Source organism: Mytilus trossulus, chromosome 11 (genome assembly GCF_036588685.1).
Source record: "Mytilus trossulus isolate FHL-02 chromosome 11, PNRI_Mtr1.1.1.hap1, whole genome shotgun sequence".
Lineage (NCBI taxonomy): Eukaryota > Metazoa > Mollusca > Bivalvia > Mytilida > Mytilidae > Mytilus > Mytilus trossulus.
The window spans coordinates 33,629,582-33,649,251 of NC_086383.1; the positions used below are offsets into that span (position 1 = coordinate 33,629,582).

Sequence of the window (19,670 nt, forward strand, 5' to 3'; positions counted from 1 at the left end):
ATTCCACCAAAATGGAGCATTGTTTTCTTAAAACAATATTATGGTATGCAAACTTGTCAAACATTCCTAGTTTAGTATAGTGACATAACATATTGCATTTAATCAATAAATGTATTTGAAGTTTCTTCTATTGTCATCTTGTCAATTCTTGATTGGCAAATTTACCTTTAATCACCCGTCAATAGACATCACTACAGTCTGCAGTCATTTGATCATGAGTACAATTCCACCGGTGAATGGAGCACTTTGTTAGAACTAGACTTTTATCAAAAGTCAATCATGGTCAATAGTACAAATGTTTCAACAAAGGAATTGTTGTACACATGCATTCTCAAGATATGAAGCAGGCTTTGACAAAACTGAAACTTTCGGAGGACTCATTAACGGTCATGAAAAAGTGAAAACACAAAAATACTAAACTCCGAGGAAAATTCAAAAAGGAAAATCAAAAATCAAAATGCAAAATACAAAGTCCAAACACATCAAACGAATGGATAACAACTTTTATATTCCTGACTTGGTACAGGCATTTTCTAATGTAGAAAATGGGGGATTGAACCTGGTTTATAGCTAGCTAAACCTCTCACTTTTATGACAGTCGCATCAAATTCCATTACATTGTCAACGATGAATGAACAAAACGAATAGGTTGCAAGTTGCAAAACCATGCTCCTATCTCACACTAGCCTTTAATTACAAAACAACTTGCATTATATATCAATTGATATATACCAATATACCTCAATTGGTGGATTATACGTCAATTTAGATATAATCCACCATTTGATGGTTATTCCTAACCTGTTTGTCCCTAATGCATGCTATCAATAAAGTAGCTATCAATATATTTCGAAAATTTAAAGGATTGATAACATACATTTCTGATATTAAATCAGAGCATTTCATTAACGGGTTGTAACTGACCACGGACACAAACACCACCTCTCCTACGTGAGCAAACTCTTCCAAACACCTCTCTTTTTACCAACAAATAAAAATAATATTTAAGTCATATCTTCTCATGCGGAAATGTATGAATAACTCACATCATACTTATGATTTTGTTTATATCTTCTGTATTTTAGAATTGTAATCGTCTTTTTTATATTAAGCGTGTGACATTTTAGATTTGATACGTCACAAAAAGTCTAATCACAAAAAAATTGAACTCCGAGGAAAATTCAAAACGGAAAGTATTGTTGGTAAAGCTCATCAACAGATTCCAACAAGATGAAACACCTTTGCTTTACTTTTTATATTTACTTCTAATCAAATAAACTACTATTCATTCACTAATTTTAGTACACAGTTCTAGCAAATAAATGCAACATTGTACGTATATGGTCTGTTTTAGTGATGTAAGTCAAATCATACGTTCTCTTGCTTATCTTATTCTTATCGAAAACATTGAATTAACCTTGTTTAACCTGTTTAAAAAAGTATAACTATATATGAGTAATTTTTAATGGAATCAAAGAATTAATTAAAATTAATTGCAAATTACAGTATCTAATCCTCATTGTTCCTAATTCACTGCTGGTGTTTGATCTAAATTGTTCCCATCGATCTCATTGGATACAGAGAGCGAAGAATATCTGTGAAAGAAACGATTTTTATCATTGTTTATATGATACTAACACAAAGCGTTGGAGAGAGAAATGTTTCAAACCTGATGACTTGACTCCAGGTAAACTATCGAAAACTATACATTTACTTTCACCTGGAGGGTCTTTGAATTCCAATTTGTTAGGTCATTATATAGCCAATATTTCTGGCGATTTCCTGAAATTAAGATAATTTGACAACTTTTATAATCTTTCAGAAGTACCTGTTTTTTTATATTTTTTAAAGACAATAAAATTGATCGAAGAACGTAGTTCTGAATAATCGCTCTCTGATATTATCAATCAACTTACAATATAATTGTAAAAAAGAAATATTACCTTATTACTTTGTTGATATTACCGTGCGATAATGCTATTTTGAGGTAACAAAATATATAATATTGAATGAAAAGAAATACTCATATTTGCAGTGATAGTTAATCTCAAAAGTTCATGATGTTTGTATTGTGTCTTTCCTTTTAATAATGACTTCTGTAGATGAAAAGGGGATACATATGTGAATCCATTGTACAAATCAATGTAGTAAGTAATTATTCAGATAATATGGGTTTTTTAACATGAACAACTAGCCTTCATATGTACATGAAATAAAAATTTATCAAGATATTTTCTTGATACATGTTTGGCAAAACTAATAGATAAATAAGAAAAAGCATCAAGATAACTAAACATTAAAAACTGTTTCTCTTTGATTGCAGGATTTCACGGTGTGATTAGTGGTCAACTACATGTGGGGCAATGCGCAGATAACCAATTCTCACCACATAAATCATGGTCAAATGATGGATATGAGTGCCAATATAAAAAATCAAAATGCAGTGAAGAAGGTCAAATTGTAGTGGACAATGGATCAAATACGAGAGACGTGAAATGTAGATGTGATTATAGAAATGGATATGCATATACTATTAAACCGAAGAATGAATGTACGTGTTCTCCGTCTTTTGAAGACTGTTCGTGTCACCTTGTTTATTGTCAGGACAACATATCTTTTCTGTCACAAGGTAATTTATCATTCAAAAGAAAAAATGTGTCTACCTCATTTATCAAAATAGCAATGTTAGAGAAGCTAACATTAGAAACAAAAAAGTAGGTATTGTAAACTTATTTTCCATCATAATACAATTTTGTCGAAATAATGAAAAAAACCTTTTTAAGGTAGTTCGGGGGTTTAAATTTTCGCGCCGTGTGCGCATAAAGTTGCGCATTGATATCGTAAGTGATGTACATTGTCGTAATTTTCCATAACAGTAAAATATGATCATTTAAATAATCTTTTTTATTCAAATGCATTGAGAAAGAGTTGAATAACTTTTAAATGCAATTTTAAAGCTTAATAAAATTTATTGTTACAATTGTCATTGTTGAAATAGGGGGTTACACTAATGTCCTGACAATGTCCTGACAATGACCTGACAATGTCCTGACAGAAATGAAAATGCTTAATACTTTTTTATTATTGGAAGGATTTACTTGAAATTTGGAATCAAGCAAGATGAGAACTTATATTTAATAAATAAAATTTAAAAAAAATAAAAAATAATTTTTAAGAGTTAGAAAACTTGACCTGACCAACTTGACTTTGAAACTACTAATGTCCTGACCGATATGAAACGGCTAAAAAATGTTTTATTATTGATAGGATAGACTTCAAATTTGATACCAAGGAAGATTAATACATTTGATACAAAATATAAGAAAAAATAAGAAAAAAAATATTTTCAAGAGTTAGACAACTTGACCTGACCAATTACGTACTCCCGTGACTAATGTCCTGACCGATGTAAAATGCTAATAACTTTTTTGTTATTTAAAGGTTCGACTTTAAATTTAATGTCAAGTAAGATAATAACATTGAATACAGAGATATAAGAAAAAAAATTTAAAAAACTAATTTTAAGTGTTAGAAAACTTGACCTGACCAACTACGTCTTTCCCATGACTATAATGTCCTGACCAATGTAGAAAATGCCTAAAACTTTTTTATTCTTTAATGTATGGATTTCAAATTTAATGTCAAGGTAGATTATAATACTTAATTTATTGATGCAAGAAAAAGATTAAAAAAGATATTTAAAAGAGTTAAAAAAGTTGACCTGACCAACGTTGACTCTGCTCTGACTAATGTCCTGACCGATGGAGAAAACTTTTTATTATTGAAAAAAATGACTCAAGTTCCTTACCTAGGAAGATGATAGCAATAAATATAGGAATTTATGAGAGAGAAAAAAAAACGCTGAAAAAACTTTTATTTTTTATTTTTTTGAAATGTTAGAAAACTTGACCTGACCAACTTGATATTTGTCATGATGAATTTCCCGACCGTTATAAAGATATCAATAACCTTTTTGTTATTTATTGGGATATTACCAAGTTAGGTATTAGGGAAGATTACAATACTTACTATAAGCATGTAAAAAAATATTTTAAACTTGACCTCACCAATGTTTACCTTGTCTTGCAATATAAATTCTGACTGATGAAGAAAAGACAAATATTATAAAACTGGTTTTTTTTCTCTATCTAAAGACAGAATATACTTAATTCTTTAAATTATATTGATGTTTTTTTTTAATTTAAACATAGTAAAGAAAGAACTTAGATTATTCGTAATATATGTGTATAAGAAAGGCAAAAGACAGTGACATACTAAAATTATATTTCTGTGTGATTCTAACATAATTTTACTTTAAATGCTTGTAAAAACAATATATCGACATCAAAAGAAGCCCATTTCCTGTCCTTATTTATCATGTTTATGTTATTTGACATGTTTAATCCCTCATTAACTAAACAACAAAAATGAGTGAAATAAATAAGAAAAATATAGTTAAGTTAACACTCCAATTTGTGTTAATTTTAATTAATGTATGTGTGAATAAATTTTAATTATTCATGTCACTGTCTTTGGACTTAATTGCATTCTGTACATCTTTATAATCCTTTCATATTAAATGTAGAAAAGGTGCATTTATTTATATCTACAGCATCTCTAATCACATATCACTTTTCTCAGTGATATTAAACTTAATTATATCCCTTCCAATAACAAAAAAGTTATTGAACATCAGGAAATTCATCATGATATAAAGACCAAGCTGGTCAGGTCAAGTTTAAAAAAATAACAAACATTTTTTTTCATAAACTTTTATAATGAATATTATAATTTCCCTTGGTAAGGATCTAATTAAGTCAATTCTTTCAATAACAAAAAAGCAATTAACATTTTCTACATTGATCAGGACATTAGTCAGTGCAGAGTCGACGTTGGTCAGGTCAAGTTTTCTAACACTTAAAATTAGTTTTTTTAATATTTTTTCTTATATCTCTGTATTCAATGTAAGAATCTTCCTTGACATCGAATTTGAAGTCAAACCTTCATAGAACAAAAAAGTTATTAGCATTTTACATCGGTCAGGACATAAGTCACGGGAGTACGTAATTGGTCAGGTCAAGTTTTCTAACTCTTGAAAATATTTTTTTTCTTATTTTTTCTTATATTTTTGTATCAAATGTATTAATCTTCCTTGGTATCGAATTTGAAGTCTATCCTGTCAATGATAAAACATTTCTTAGCCGTTTCATATCGGTCAGGACATTAGTATAGTCGGCGTCAGCTGAAATTCGCAGCGGTTTTGGGTAAAAATAATCTAAACTATCAATCGCATTCACTCGAGATTTAGTTTTTTAACTTCCTTTCATAAATCGCAATATGAAAAACCACTACTGACCTACCTTTTAAGTGATCGCACTGTAATAATCCTGACCTTCACTTTTCCAAGACGATTTTGAATGGTGGAAACAGCCATTGTTTTTACCGGAAGTGTTGCCGTGGAGTTCAAGTTCAAAAAAATTTACATAATTTCGGACATCTCGGAGTTTTTCTACAGTTGCAAGGTAAGAACCAAAGTAATCTATAATTGCAGACGATAATATCAGACACTACAATTTTAACTTAATTGTTTACTTTTAGTCTTAATTAAGATTATAAATACCTAGAATTATGCCACCAAAGTTGAAGAATTTGGTAAAAACCAATCAGGTATATAACTGATGAACCAAATTGAAAAAAAAAACAAACAAAAGAAGCACAATTACGAAAATGACAAAAACAAGAACAACAGAACTGCCAACTGAAATTTTGAAAGAAAAGTGTTACTGTGTCACATATTTTAGGACTATTTTCACTGTACCTGAGCTATCAAGGCATAAGTCTATTCATCACATAATCAATCCTATGCATATGCATTATACATGTTGTATGTAAAATGTGTGGGTGTAGGAGAATTAGCAAGGCAATATAAGAAGTGTATGTGTTACCCATACATGAAGATTTTACAATTTAATCTGCTCCTGAACTAACTTGCTGTAACAAACCTTAAGACTATTTTAGCCTAGTTTTAACTTGAAATTAACCCCACTATCCCAACATAATGCATTGCCTGGGGCATGTAAATACAAAGCTTCTGTCAGTCTATCCTTGTGTGTTCAGTCCTGCCTTTTTTTTTTAAATTTTCCTTATTTTTTTTACCTTAATTGGCGTCCTGACTTTTTTTTTTTGCTAGTGTCACATCCTGCCTTTTTTTTTACTCAAAACTCCTGTCCAACCTATTTTTCTCAAATTTCATTCTTGCCCCCCTCCATAAAAATTAAATGGAAGCTCCCTTTTGCTCCTTGGAAATATAAAATGTGTGCAATACAAGGGATATGAACTCTGTCCTTCTGATAAACTTTTAAATACATGTATAAGTGACGTAAAGTTGTTTATAAAATGTCTGTGTCATTTTGGTCTTTTGTGGATAGTTGACTCATTGGCAATCATACCACATCTTCTTTAAATATAACATACCGTCACAGCAATTTCCAGTACAGTGGACATGTACATCATGTTTCTAACACAAAGTTCCTTACTACTATGAACAAGTGCAATATTTAGTTGGTGTGCCTTGCAGTGGATGTAGGAAGCTTCTGATGATTGCTCTAGTATTTTTGCCAGCACATCATTATACTTGCCGGACATATTCGCGGCGATGTCATAACCACGGTCATAACACTGGGCACGGAGATCCTTTATATCAAGGTTTACATGTTCAAGAAACTCAACGATCGTATTAGAAATGGCAAAACCTTTTGGCATGTTTAAAACTGATAAATTCTTCTCGTATGCTGATTGATATCTTTTTTCTTATCTAAGAACCTAACACACGCTTTAATTTTTTTTTTCAAAGGGGGTATAATTGGCAAATTTATGTATAGGCACGTGCCTTGTCGAGCCTTAGGTAGCTACGCCCCTGACAATACAGTAAACTTTTATCACAGAGATATTTCTCGTTTTTTTTGTCACTGTATACAAAAATTCCCATTGACTTATCATAAGCAGTTCCCTTTAAACAGACCTAAAAACAAACTAAAACATGTAAACTAACCAAAATTTCAAATTCAAGTAAGCATAACTGAGGGGGTGTGGTCTCAAATAATCTATGGCTATAACAAATGCCAATGCTTATTCAACTGTATACCAATTATCATTAAGGTTCTCCATTAACTGACCTAATCACAAACTAATACATGTAATACATGATAACTAAGCAAAGCTTCGAATTCATAGACCATAACTGAGGGGACAAGGCCAAATAATGTGGTAATGAGATCTGCCAATGCTTATACAACTGTATACCAAATATCTTTGAATTACCACTAGTGGCTCACCATAAACTATACCCAATCACAAACTAATACATTGTTGACGACAACAACCGAAATATCATACCTATGTCATGCTTTTTTACTTTGTCAAGCGAGACAAAAACTCATACTGTATACATTATAAGTTAGCTATAAAATGCCCAAACATGAAAAGTAAAAAACAATTTGATGATGAAAACTTGCAGCATAATTTATACTAAACAACTAATGACAAACAAATATAAAACTATAGGCTCCTGACTGGGACAGGCACTTAGAGAATGTGGCTTATAAAACTAAAGACAGTTGTGTAACAGCTGAACATTATAACAAACTAGGGTATAAAATATAGTTGTAAAACTGCTTAACACATGAGATCCATGACAAAGCAGGAAAACATTCAAAAAAATATATATAGACAGGACATAGATGTATATATACATGTACATGTTATGACGTTAAAACTAAACAAGAGTGCACACACTGAAATGTCTCGCCTTCTTTACTAATCCTTGATACTATCTGATAGACCTAAACATAAAGCTTTATTACAACTGTCACATAAACTCAACATTAACCAAGAAAATGAAACATTGATCAAAGAACCATGAAAATGAGGTCAAGGTCAGATGAACCATGCCAGGCAGACATGTACAGCTAACAATGCTTCAATACAACACATATAGTTGACTTATTGCTTATAAATTAAGAAAAACAGACCAAAACACAAACACTTATAACTTCGCAATGGACCGTGAAAATAAGGTCATGGTCAAATAAAACCTTTGTAACCGACATATAGATCATAAAATATTTCCATACACCAAATATAGTTGACCTATTGCATATAGTATAAGAAAAACAGACCAAAACACAAAAACTTAACTATGACCACTGAACCATGAAAATGAGGTCAAGGTCAGATGTCACCTGCAAGTTGGACATGTACACCTTACAGTCCTTCCATACATCGAATATACAAGACCTATTGCTTATAGTATCTGAGATATGGACTTGATCACGAAAACTTAACCTTGTTCACTGATCCATGAAATGAGGTCAAGGTCAAGTGAAAATGGTCTGACAGGCATGAGGACCTTGCAAGGTACGCACATACCAAATATAGTTATTCAATTACTTATAATAAGAGAGAATTTAACATTACAAATAAAAATTTGAACTTTTTTTTCAAGTCACTAAACCATGAAAATGAGGTCAAGAACATTGGACAGTTGACTGACGGAAAGTTCGTAACATAAAGCATCTATATACAAAGTATGAAGCATCCAGGTCTTCTACCTTCTAAAATATCAACCTTTTAAGAAGTGAGCTTACACCGCCCCCGCCGGATCACTATCCCTATGTTGAGCTTTCTGCAACAAAAGTTGCAGGCTCGACAAAAATTAAAAAACATGCTCTAAACAATCAGATTATAAAAGAGTTCCAAGAATTCAATTTGTGATGGAATCGAAAAAAAGTAAAAAATAAGACCCTTTTTTACCTTAATGTAGACCAATTTAAAAACATGACCAAAACTTTTAAATCTAAACACTGAGATTCGACATATATAACATAGCTGAATAATTCAATATAACAAAAAGATTGATTTTGGACCTTTTTTTTATCTCAATGTGGACCAATTTAGTAACAGGGCCCAAAATCTAAATACATGTTTAGATTCCCCATATTAATGAACACCAAGAACTTATTTTTTGTTAAAATCAAACAGAAGTTTAATTATGGACCCTTTGGACCTTAATGTAGACCAATTTCATAACAGGACCCAAATTTAAAATCTAAATACATGGTTAAATTCGGCATATCAAAGAACCTCATTAATTAAATTTTTGATGAAATCAAACAAAGTTTAATTATGGACCAAAATGGGGACCAAATTCCAAAAACATTATACACAGTTAGATTCATTATTTCAAAGAAATCAAGAATAAAACCCCATTGAAATAGGTCAAGAATTAAGCAATTTATACAAAGTATAAAAAAATATTATTGCTGGTCCTTTTGTTAACTTTATAAATGGAAAAAAAAACATAGCCCCCTCCTCTCCGATGACTAAAAAAATATTCAATCCCAACCTTCCTGATAAGTTCAGGAACCTTGCTGTACAAACTGTTTGTGACCCTTAATTCCATAAAAGTTAGGACAATAACCCTCAAATTCAATCCCAACCTGCCTTTTAAGTTTTATGGTGCAGACAATGCTGACAAAACTAAAACATTTAAGGAATGACTGTAATAGTTTTTCTGTCTATGAAGAAATAACATAAAAAAATATGTGCACACTGAATAACGCACGTAGCAGGTTATTTAATAGTGTGCACCACATTTTTTATGTAATTTGAATAGGCAGAAAAAATATTGCTCACTGCGATATAGCCTTTTTGTGCTAATGCGTCGAAAAGCAACGAACAATCAATCAATCAATATAATTTAATTCTTAATTCCATTTTAAACCTTAAAAAACATTAAAAAACATTGATTTTGTCACGGTCAAATGACTTATTTATGTCTACAGGTTGATAACAAAATAACCTCAGCCGATCAGAAAATGTGTTGCATCAAAAATAAAATTATTATCAAATGCAAAAACACCTTGGTTAAAACGGTAAAACATGTAACCTAAATTATTATAACGGGTTATTTCAGAAAGAATTAAAACTGCATTTAAGCAATCAAATTAAAAATTCTTATAACAATAATAATAAAAACAATTTTTTTTACAATTTACTATGAATTTAAATGAATATCTACATTTTATGAACAAAAACTTTGCAAATTTTGAGTTTTGCCACACTTGTTAACATAATAACATATATGTAGAAGGAAAAAATATAACTATAGTGATACTGCATCGATGAAGCTAGGTGCTATAGATTCTGAAGTTGTTGGTTTTTTTTTGGGGGGGTTTAAATATAACTATATTGCCTATATCGAGGATTTGTACTATACAAATCCTTGCCTATATGTAGTGGAAATCAAACACCAATAAAATAACAAAACATAGAAGATTACCTCAAAATATAGTCTCTTATTCTTACAATAAATGAGTGACATATGAGGGGGCCCACTCCAGTCATGTTTCAATGATTCCCTATATAATCAACCAAATTTTTCCTACAAAAGGGGGAGGAGGGGGCCCCGGATCCGCCTATATGCTCAATGAAATTTTACTATCTTCACAAATAAATTTGAATCTTATTTTAGTTTGGATTATGTCCCCTTGATCACTGTTAAAGCTGTCACTTTGACTTAGCATGTTTAACAAGCACTTTTTTTTTATTAAAAATAAATAAAATTTAACATTCCTTGAAACATTATAAAATTTTACCACACTTGTTTAAAAAAAAAACTGAAATGTAACATTCTATGATACATAATTATAATTTTCCTAATTTTTTTATGTACTTTTCAGACAAAGGACTTGTTGAGAAAACTGTACAACTTTTTTCTGATGGAAAAGGGTATGAAGCGCCCATGGGGGCTTCAAAACCCAATGAGAAGACTGATGAAAGCAACAGGTAAAGTTAACCAATTTTTAATTTGATTCGAAAAAAAAAACAATTGGACATTTCATAAGCACACTTAAAATCAATTGTGTATACTAGCATCTACATGTGTATTCTATTTCTTTCAAATGATTTCTTTCAAAAGAAGAAATTGAAGGATTTCAGTTTTTAATTACATGGGGTATAATTTTAACAATAAAGTCATTCTAAAATAAAACCAACTAAAAACTTCAAAGATGTAATAGAAAACACAACTAGTAATTTTTTTTGGCCTTAAGTCTAGACAAGATATTACATTTTTATGTTCCATCATCAAAATTCAGCAAAAACAAAAATTGATGAAATATATGTTGAAAGTCTTCAATATTGATGTTTTGTAAAACATAATTTACATATATAATAACAATTCATGTATTGCATTGATAAAACAAAATTGTTAAAATTTGTATAAATCATTCTCAATTAAAATTACAGGCATTAAACAGTCCACCCTGAGAGGGTACATCAATGGAAATGATCCGGTGCAGGATGTGGTCAGGTCAATTCACAAGGATTATGTCCAGAAAACTGTCACCAAGACTCAGAAGGTGGATGATTTCGACAAAGGTGTGGTGAGGAGGACCATCTATGATCTGCACAAGAAATCGCAGTCGGTGACCATGCCAAAGCTGCAGGAAGCTCTGAAAAAGAAAGACATTGACATTTCCATATCTACAGTGTCGAGAACAGTGCATTTACTGGGGTTTCGGTAATTATTTCCCAATATTTTGACTTTACCGGTCATCCAATCTCTAACCCAAAAATTTAATAAAATAGAGAATGTAAATAGGGAACGTGTCAAAAAGAAAACCTGTCAGACCAAAGAACAGAAAACAGCCAAAAGCCACCAATGGGTCTTCAATACAGTGAGAAAATCCTTCACCCAGAGGACTGCTTCACCTAGCCCCTTAATAAAAATGTATACTAGTTCAGTGATAATAGAAGTTATAGGAAACTCGGAAATACAGGCCCGTAGCCAGGAATTTGCAAAGGGGGCTTATTTGGCCTCAAAAACTCGAATTTAACATTCACAATTGGAACAGAATGTTGACTTAAACAGTCATTATTTGTTTTCAAAAGAAACCCTCTGACCTCCCTAGCTACGGGTATGAAATGTTTCCTATATTTTCAGTTTTTTTTTTATAATTTGTAATGGAACAGATATAAAATATGCTGAAGGTGTATTTATTGGGTATTTAATCTTTCTTGTCAAAAACATGGGACAGGTGAACAAGTATTATTTTTAATTTCAATGCATATAATCAGTATGATACTTGTACTGCAGGTCCATGAAAACAAAGAATACATTTGAAAATATTTAAACTTAACAATGTGGCACAAGAGTTTACAGATTTCCATTTAAGTTCCCCATTGCTGATCATACTTACAAGACTCATGAATTCTGCAAATAATTCACCAAGCTACCAGAATACATCACAGTCATCTAGATTCCACTTTCCACATACTGAAGGTATTGCTTAGGAGGCAGTAACTTAATGATTGATAATAACAGCCTGAAAATAATACAATACATTCTTTACTAATATTTAGAAAATATACCAACAAATGCATTATCTATTATTAAAATACACAATATATAAATATATACATGTATGATTTTTTTTTTCAGGTTCTACAAGAATGCGACAAGCAGAAGATTTGTGTCGGAGAGAGAGGACATCGTTCTCATGAGAATGACATACCTTCGTAAGATACATAAGTTTAGGCAGCAAGGGCGTCATATTGTATATCTGGATGAGACTTGGTTGAACACCAATCATGTAGTAAAGGGTGACTGGCTGGATGTTCCCAGCACGTCCATGTCTGTCTTTGAGCCACACTGTAAAGGTACCCATCGGAAAGTACCTTCTGGCAAAGGTACTAGATTGATAATCTTAGATGTTGGCTCTTCTCAACAAGGCCTAATCCCCGGATGTGGTCTTATATTTGAGTCGAAAACCAACAGCTCTGATTATCATGACGAGATGAATAAGGAGCACTTTACAGAGTGGTTCAGAGATACACTTCTCCCTAAACTGCCTCCTCGGTCTGTAATTGTAATGGACAATGCTCCGTATCACAGTCACTTAGATCCTGACTCACGGGTACCAAACACAAACAGCAACAAGTCAGAGATCTCGGCATGGCTGGAGAAGAGCAATGTTCAGTATGATAAGAAAATGAAAAAGACCGAGCTGCTTGATTTGGTGAAGCAAAAAAAGCCTCAACCTAGGTATATAATAGATGACCTTGCATCAGCTAATGGCCATGAGATTTTACGCACACCTCCTTATCATTGTGAGCTCAATCCCATCGAACTGGTTTGGTCTTACTTAAAAGGCTATGTAGCTAGAAATAATTCTAGTTGCAATAAAAAAGGTATTACTCAGCTTTTTTTGGAGGCCAAGTCCCATGTCGATGCGGAGCGCTGGGCTAAATTTGAGACTCGTGTGGTAAGGGAGTTTGAGGAAAAGCTCAGGAAACTTGATGGTATCAGGGATGAAGACGTCAATCCAGTGGTGATTGACATGACAGACGATGACAGTGATGACAGTCAAAGGACTATTCCTTACATGTTTTCTGAGGGGGAGGAGGAGGGGAACAATGAAAATGACGTTGACTTTGAGGACAGTGTCCCTGATACCACCAATGATGCTGATGAGATTTTGTGCAATACCTGTGGTAGCATTGAACCACCCAAATCCATTCAAAAGGACAAGTATATATCCTGGTTTCAGTGTGATGCTTGCGATCAGTGGGTACACAACAGGTGTTGCACAAAACCTGCTCTTGCGAGGAATGTCTGTCTTCGGTGCTTTTCCATTCTTAACCACCGAAACCTCAGTGAACCACTGATTTCGCCAATTGAAGATATGGAACAGTGATGTCTTTCTTTAATGCCATTAAAATAGCTACATGTACATACCTTAAAGTTAGTTAAATTAAAAATATTTCCCTTTTAAACATTTTGAAGTACATGTAATATTTCCCTTTTTGTATGCAATAAAACATTTTGATGTAAGTAAGGGGCAATACTATTCAAGTTATGCTTATTTACCATTTTATACATTGTATGTCAGATTTAAATATTATTTCAACTTTCTTTACTAATTATTTTGAAAATTTTGATGAAAAAGATTTTTTATATAAACCCATAAATCCTAAATTTTGGGTGGTCAAAACATAAAATTGTTATTTCGATTGCTAATATTTTTTAAAACAGTTCATCCTATCATTTCAGGAACTGAAACATATACTGCATATCTGTGCATGGCCTATAAAACTGCCTACTGGAGACTTGTAAACAAGCAGTTTTTGATAAATTCATTGATATTTTAAGCAAATAAAGTATTACATTTCAGGAAAGAAACGAAGACTTGTTTCTTTATACAAATGAAATAATAATCTGACTGTCTATTAACAGAAATAATTTTACCTCCAAAAATTAAGTAAATTTTTTTTTTAACATGAACATAATTCCTATCTGACTGGTAATGAAATACATATTTCATTCTAGATAAGCAAAAAGATAAAATTTGAAATTAGGATCTTTAAATTTAAATGTTATTTCCTTCTTCTGAATTTTTATATCATATTTTGGGTTTTGAGTTTTTTTATGTCTCATTTGGCTGAGCTTCTGCAGTATTCATGTATTTATACACCCAAAATATTTTTTTGGGTCTTCCTGATAGTCTAATTAAGATTCAATTCTTTTTATGTGTGAAACATTATTTTCCATTAATGACACATATGTGGTTACTACTCATGCCAAATATTTCTCATTATTTGTCTTTAAGTACATGTACATGTATCTGCTTTAATGGCAGTTTCAGATCTGAAACAGCTTACATGGATACCGTCTCAGTTTCTTTACAGCTCTAGAGGACTTTCTCAACACACCTTTGTTTAATCTTCAGTTACTGATTCATTGATGACAATTTCTGGACATTAATTTGAGTGATTTTCTTTCCCATCTGCATACATCAATATAACATGTAAAGAATTAAAAGATACATAATTAATCAACACCTGATAAACTGTGAAAAATTTCCACCATCTGTGATACTTATATATATGTATACTTCAAATATCTGTGATATATTAGCATTAACCATTACTACTGCTATTTGTGATATAAACAATTGACATAACTGCTATCTGTGATATGAACATAAAGTTATGTAACATGTCAAATATCTGTGATATATTTATACTGGTTGTACATAATTGACTTCAGTTGAAGATATTTATTTCTTAAAATTCTTATTAAGATTATTTTTATATTAATGATATGAAAAGTGATAAATTGAATGTTAATTGTTATTATTATCATGTTGGTTAAGTTTTGAATCATAAATTGTTGTTACTATAATCATGCATGTATATTTTAATATTAAATCATAATTATTATTAAAATACTCATCTCAATTATCATTTCATCAAACCTGCCTTGAAAAACAGCCATTGAAACATGTATAAAGATGTATATAGTTGAATAAGAACATACAAATGAATGTGACAGGAATGTGAAAAATTTGAAATTAAGATAAAGAACAGCAACACACATGTTGTTCCTTCAATTATGATCAGTGCATTATTTATAAGAGACTTAATTTTCATTTTATATGGATACATTTGTCATCAACATTGAAAGACAAATAAAATACAGAGGCGGCTTGATACAACTTCCATATTCAAGCTCTGAATTTAGATTGTGATAAAATATTGAGACAGTATAGGTTTCGACATGTGACGTGGTATTAATGGAGAAGCTCCAAAATTTTTAATTGAACTTTTTAACGCAAAATTATAAGAATCACAAAGATAGCAAATGAGACAATTCTCCACGAAAGACAAATGACTCAGAATCAACAACTGTAGGTCACCATACAGCCTTCAAAAATGAGTTAAACCCTGGATACAGCTCAGTCAATGGAATCACATGAGAAAAATAACAGCCTGATTTATTATGTTTATGGTCCAAAGTACATAGATTAAGAATATCAAATAACCTGAAGATTTCAATTTAATAAGAAATCAATGTAAGATTTATTTAAATTTAATTTTGGTCCTCAATATGGACCGAATTAAAATGGAGCCCAAAACCCAAATAAACATTTGAAAACAGTATACTGCCATAGATATAGGAAGATGTGGTGTTAGTGCCAATGAGACAGCTCTCCATCCAAATAACAATCAATAAAACTGAACCTTTTAAGTTTATAGGCCAATGAACAGCCTTTAACACGGAGCCTTGCCTTTCACAGACTGCAAATTCAGAAAAGTGCATTTTGTGTTGCGATTTTAGACCTGCATGTGATTAATATTTTTGCGATACCTAAATAAATGTCTGGGTAGTATTGAGATCTCACAAAACATATTTAACCCCTGTCCCAAGTCAGGGGTCTGTGGCCGTTGTTAGTCTTGTAAGATTTTTGAATTTACTATTTTAAGTTCATTTATATGATTTTGAATTTTGTGTGACCTCCATTTTCACTGCACTAGTACACAATTGTATTAAGGGGCAAGATAAGACCACCTCCAGGCGAAGGATTTTCCCCATACGTTTAGACCCATTGGTGGTCATCGTCTGTTTTCTGCTCTTTCAATGGATGGGTTTTTGTTTCTCTGACATATAGTTTATATTCCCCATTTCCATTCTCAATATTTTGTACATAGAAACAGAGAAAACATGAGCTCAATGAAACAGCCTATTATCCAGCAGACCAAATGACACAGATATAAAGAAACTATTGGTTCACATAAAAGCCTTCAACAATGAGCAAACCCATACTGCATAGTGATCTATAATAGGGGTACATGGATCCGCCACTGACATTGAATCTTCAATAATATAACAGAAATCATATAAATTGAACAATGACATTGTGAATAAGGATCTCTATGTGGGCATTCAGTTGTGTACAAGAATTTGTTTGGCTTTCGATGTAGTCCAATTCCACTGAAAATAATAAATTATCATTCAGTGTTGTCCATTGTATTGATAATTTTTTTTAATTTTTTTAATAAAGTTATATTTAATAATATATATACAAAGCAAATGAAGTACGCACATCAACACAGCCTACATTGAAGATTTTTTTATAACAATATTGTACATGTATGAAGGTGATTTTCTCTTTTTTAAATAGTTTTTTACCAATATTCTCTATTCTATAAATGTAAGCACCTCTATATTCTCTATTCAATATTCTTTATTATTGGGGTCATTGTTCTTTATTTCTAATAAATTTTGCCCGTTTTGTAAACCCCCATTCACACCCTTGTAAATGATAGATATTCAAGGTAAGATGAACCTACATGTAGTTAGACATACATGTCTGCCTGACAGTCCATTTATAAACGTTTGGCGTTTTTGGTGAAACTGAAACCTACATTCTATTTCCAATGACCAGTCACTTCATCATTGATTAACAAATTTCTGTTGTCTCTATTTTACATGTCAATCAATTCAACCAACAGAACACTACGGTAGTCTTATAATCATCAGATGGTGCTTTTTTTAGCATTTCTCACTCCCCCAATTAAGTTTGGCTTCTTTTGCATGAATGGAAAATGTTTAACTATCACTCAAACCAAATACTAGCCAGAATCAATATTTTAATTGGACTCAGTCATTATTTCAAAGAAATCAAGCATAAAACCCCATTGAAATAGGTCAAGAATTAAGCAAAGTTTGTTTTTCATGTTTTTATAAGATGATTTTTTTCTCAAGATTTTACACACCATTATCAACTGTATAAAAATCACACAGACACACAGAGGAAATCATATGTTAATAAATGTTCACCTTATTAAACCCTGTTTAAAAACCTAAACAGGATTCTTCACGTACCACACAACAGTTACAGAACTTGAACAGTTATACGTTATAAGCCTTTGGGTAAAAAAAACATTGCATCGTTTTAATACTCGTGATGATATTCATGGTTTTAATTTTTTTTTATTTCTACAAAAGTCATAATTTTACTTACCGTACATTTTTTCATTGATACTCCGTGTTAAACGTCATTCTGTTGAATTTCGGTTCACATTTGAAGTTGTCTTGTCGATTACATTTCATTTGTTATTGTTTACAAGAAAAAACGCGCGAAAGTTTAGCACATCAATGACTGAAATATATTAGGTTCCGCCTCCGGAAGTGACGAATTCTTATCATCTGCTTGTGTAAATAAAGGATCCTCATAGAAACAAAGATGGCGTAATTACAATGGAAAACATTCTTGGAAATGTGAAGGTCAGGATTATTACAGTGCGATCACTTAAAAGGTAGGTCAGTAGTGGTTTTTCTTTTTGCGATTTATGAATGGATTGAGAAAAACTATATCTCGAGAGAACGCGGTTGATAGTTTAGATTATTTTTACCGATAACCGCTACGAATTTTAGCTGACGGCGACTTTTTTTTTATAGTTTCAAAGTCAAGTTGGTCAGGTCAAGTTTTCTAACTCTTAAAAATATTTTTTTATTTTTTTTAAATTTTATTTATTAAATATAAGGTGTCATCTTGCTTAATTCCAAATTTCAAGTAAATCCTTCCAATAATAAAAAAGTATTAAGCATTTTCATTTCTGTCAGGACATTGTCAGGTCATTGTCAGGACATTGTCAGGACATTAGTGTAACCCTGAAATAGGACTTCCGTTCTAAAAATAAACAGCGTGTTTTTGACGAAGTAGAAGAATGAAAAGAGAATTATTCACATTTATCGAACACGTGAACTGCTTTTCATGAATACTGTAATGCAGATCGAAATTAAAGTTAACGATCTTCATTTTGGTAGCTTATGAAGCAGTTTCACTCTTGTCTTACACTAGAAAAGGTCCGACAAACATGCGAAAGATGATGTAAACAAATCATGGAAAAGGGGAAATTTAAACTGACAAGTAAGTACTAATGAATTGAATATACATGTTCAAGAGCGATTCACGACCACTGAAAAATAACATGTAAGCGTAAATTATTTCAAAACAATATCCGTGTCGAATAACAAAACAATGCCCCCCCCTTTTCAGGCTGAAAATTAATTATAAATGTAACCAAAGGCATAGCTCATGATACTTTTATCATGTAATAGATTTGAAATTTGTGGACCTAAGAAATATGTCATCTGCATAGGGTTCAGACCATTTAGGTTTCTGGGAGAAAAGGTCAAGATTCATGAAAGTAAAGGTTTATATACATGTGATCACATGTAATTACATGCATATGCAAACAGAATTTTCTTGTTGTAAACCTGGAGTATACACCTTATCGCTATTAGCCTAGTCGGTCGGCCGACCCGGCTGCTTGACCTTTTGACGCATACAACAATCACTTTCCCATTGTGACGTCAGATATTTTATTTTACAAAAATGTTTTATGACGTCAAAATTTTACAAGAACTGTGTGATATCTTGTAATGGCGGACAAATAGCGATAAGGTGTATTCGATTGTGAATGCAGTTGATTTTGCCCGGATTCCAGTAATAACATTTTGGGTTAAGCATGCACACTTAAAATTTAGACATGTGAGAACAAAACCAATCTATATAAAAAAAGATGTAATATAATTGCCAATGAGACAACTTCAATGTATCCAAAAGAGACCAAAACAGCACATACATAAACAGCTATAGGTCACCATACAGCCTTTAACAAAGAGCAAAGCCCATACCGCATATATACTAGTCAGCAATGAAAGGCCCAGATTTGACAATGTACATGATGTACGTATACATATACAACAATTCAAACAAGAAAACAAAAGGCCTTATTTTTTATATAGAAAAATTAATGAA

The 19,670-nt window shown here is 31.7% G+C and overlaps 1 protein-coding gene and 1 long non-coding RNA gene across 3 annotated transcripts; one reads left to right on the top strand and one right to left on the bottom strand.

Moving 5' to 3' along the window:
* The first annotated feature begins 10,536 nt into the window (after positions 1-10,536).
* On the top strand, positions 10,537-14,727 carry LOC134690999 (uncharacterized). Its single transcript, XM_063551185.1, has 3 exons — positions 10,537-10,845; positions 11,308-11,581; positions 12,503-14,727. Exons 1-3 carry the CDS (start codon positions 10,779-10,781, stop codon positions 13,755-13,757), a joined length of 1,596 nt encoding a protein of 531 aa, XP_063407255.1. The 5' UTR covers positions 10,537-10,778; the 3' UTR covers positions 13,758-14,727.
* LOC134691000 (uncharacterized) lies at positions 10,847-18,280 on the bottom strand. 2 transcript variants are annotated; one of them, XR_010102075.1, is made up of 4 exons: positions 17,868-18,280; positions 14,722-14,846; positions 12,261-12,386; positions 10,847-11,513 (listed from the first exon to the last, which is right to left on the bottom strand). It is a non-coding gene; the product is annotated as an uncharacterized LOC134691000 (long non-coding RNA). The 2 variants fall into 2 exon arrangements; XR_010102074.1 differs by lacking the exon at positions 14,722-14,846 and having other exon boundaries at positions 17,868-18,262.
* Between the last annotated feature and the right edge of the window lie 1,390 nt (positions 18,281-19,670).

Bases quoted from the DNA above. Each gene is read 5' to 3' on its own strand.
- LOC134690999 (XM_063551185.1), top strand. From the start codon at position 10,779: ATGGAAAAGGGTATGAAGCGCCCATGGGGGCTTCAAAACCCAATGAGA. The intron at 10,846-11,307 runs GTAAAGTTAACC...TTAAAATTACAG, and splicing joins AAGACTGATGAAAGCAACAG to GCATTAAACAGTCCACCCTG. The intron at 11,582-12,502 runs GTAATTATTTCC...TTTTTTTTTCAG, and splicing joins GTGCATTTACTGGGGTTTCG to GTTCTACAAGAATGCGACAA.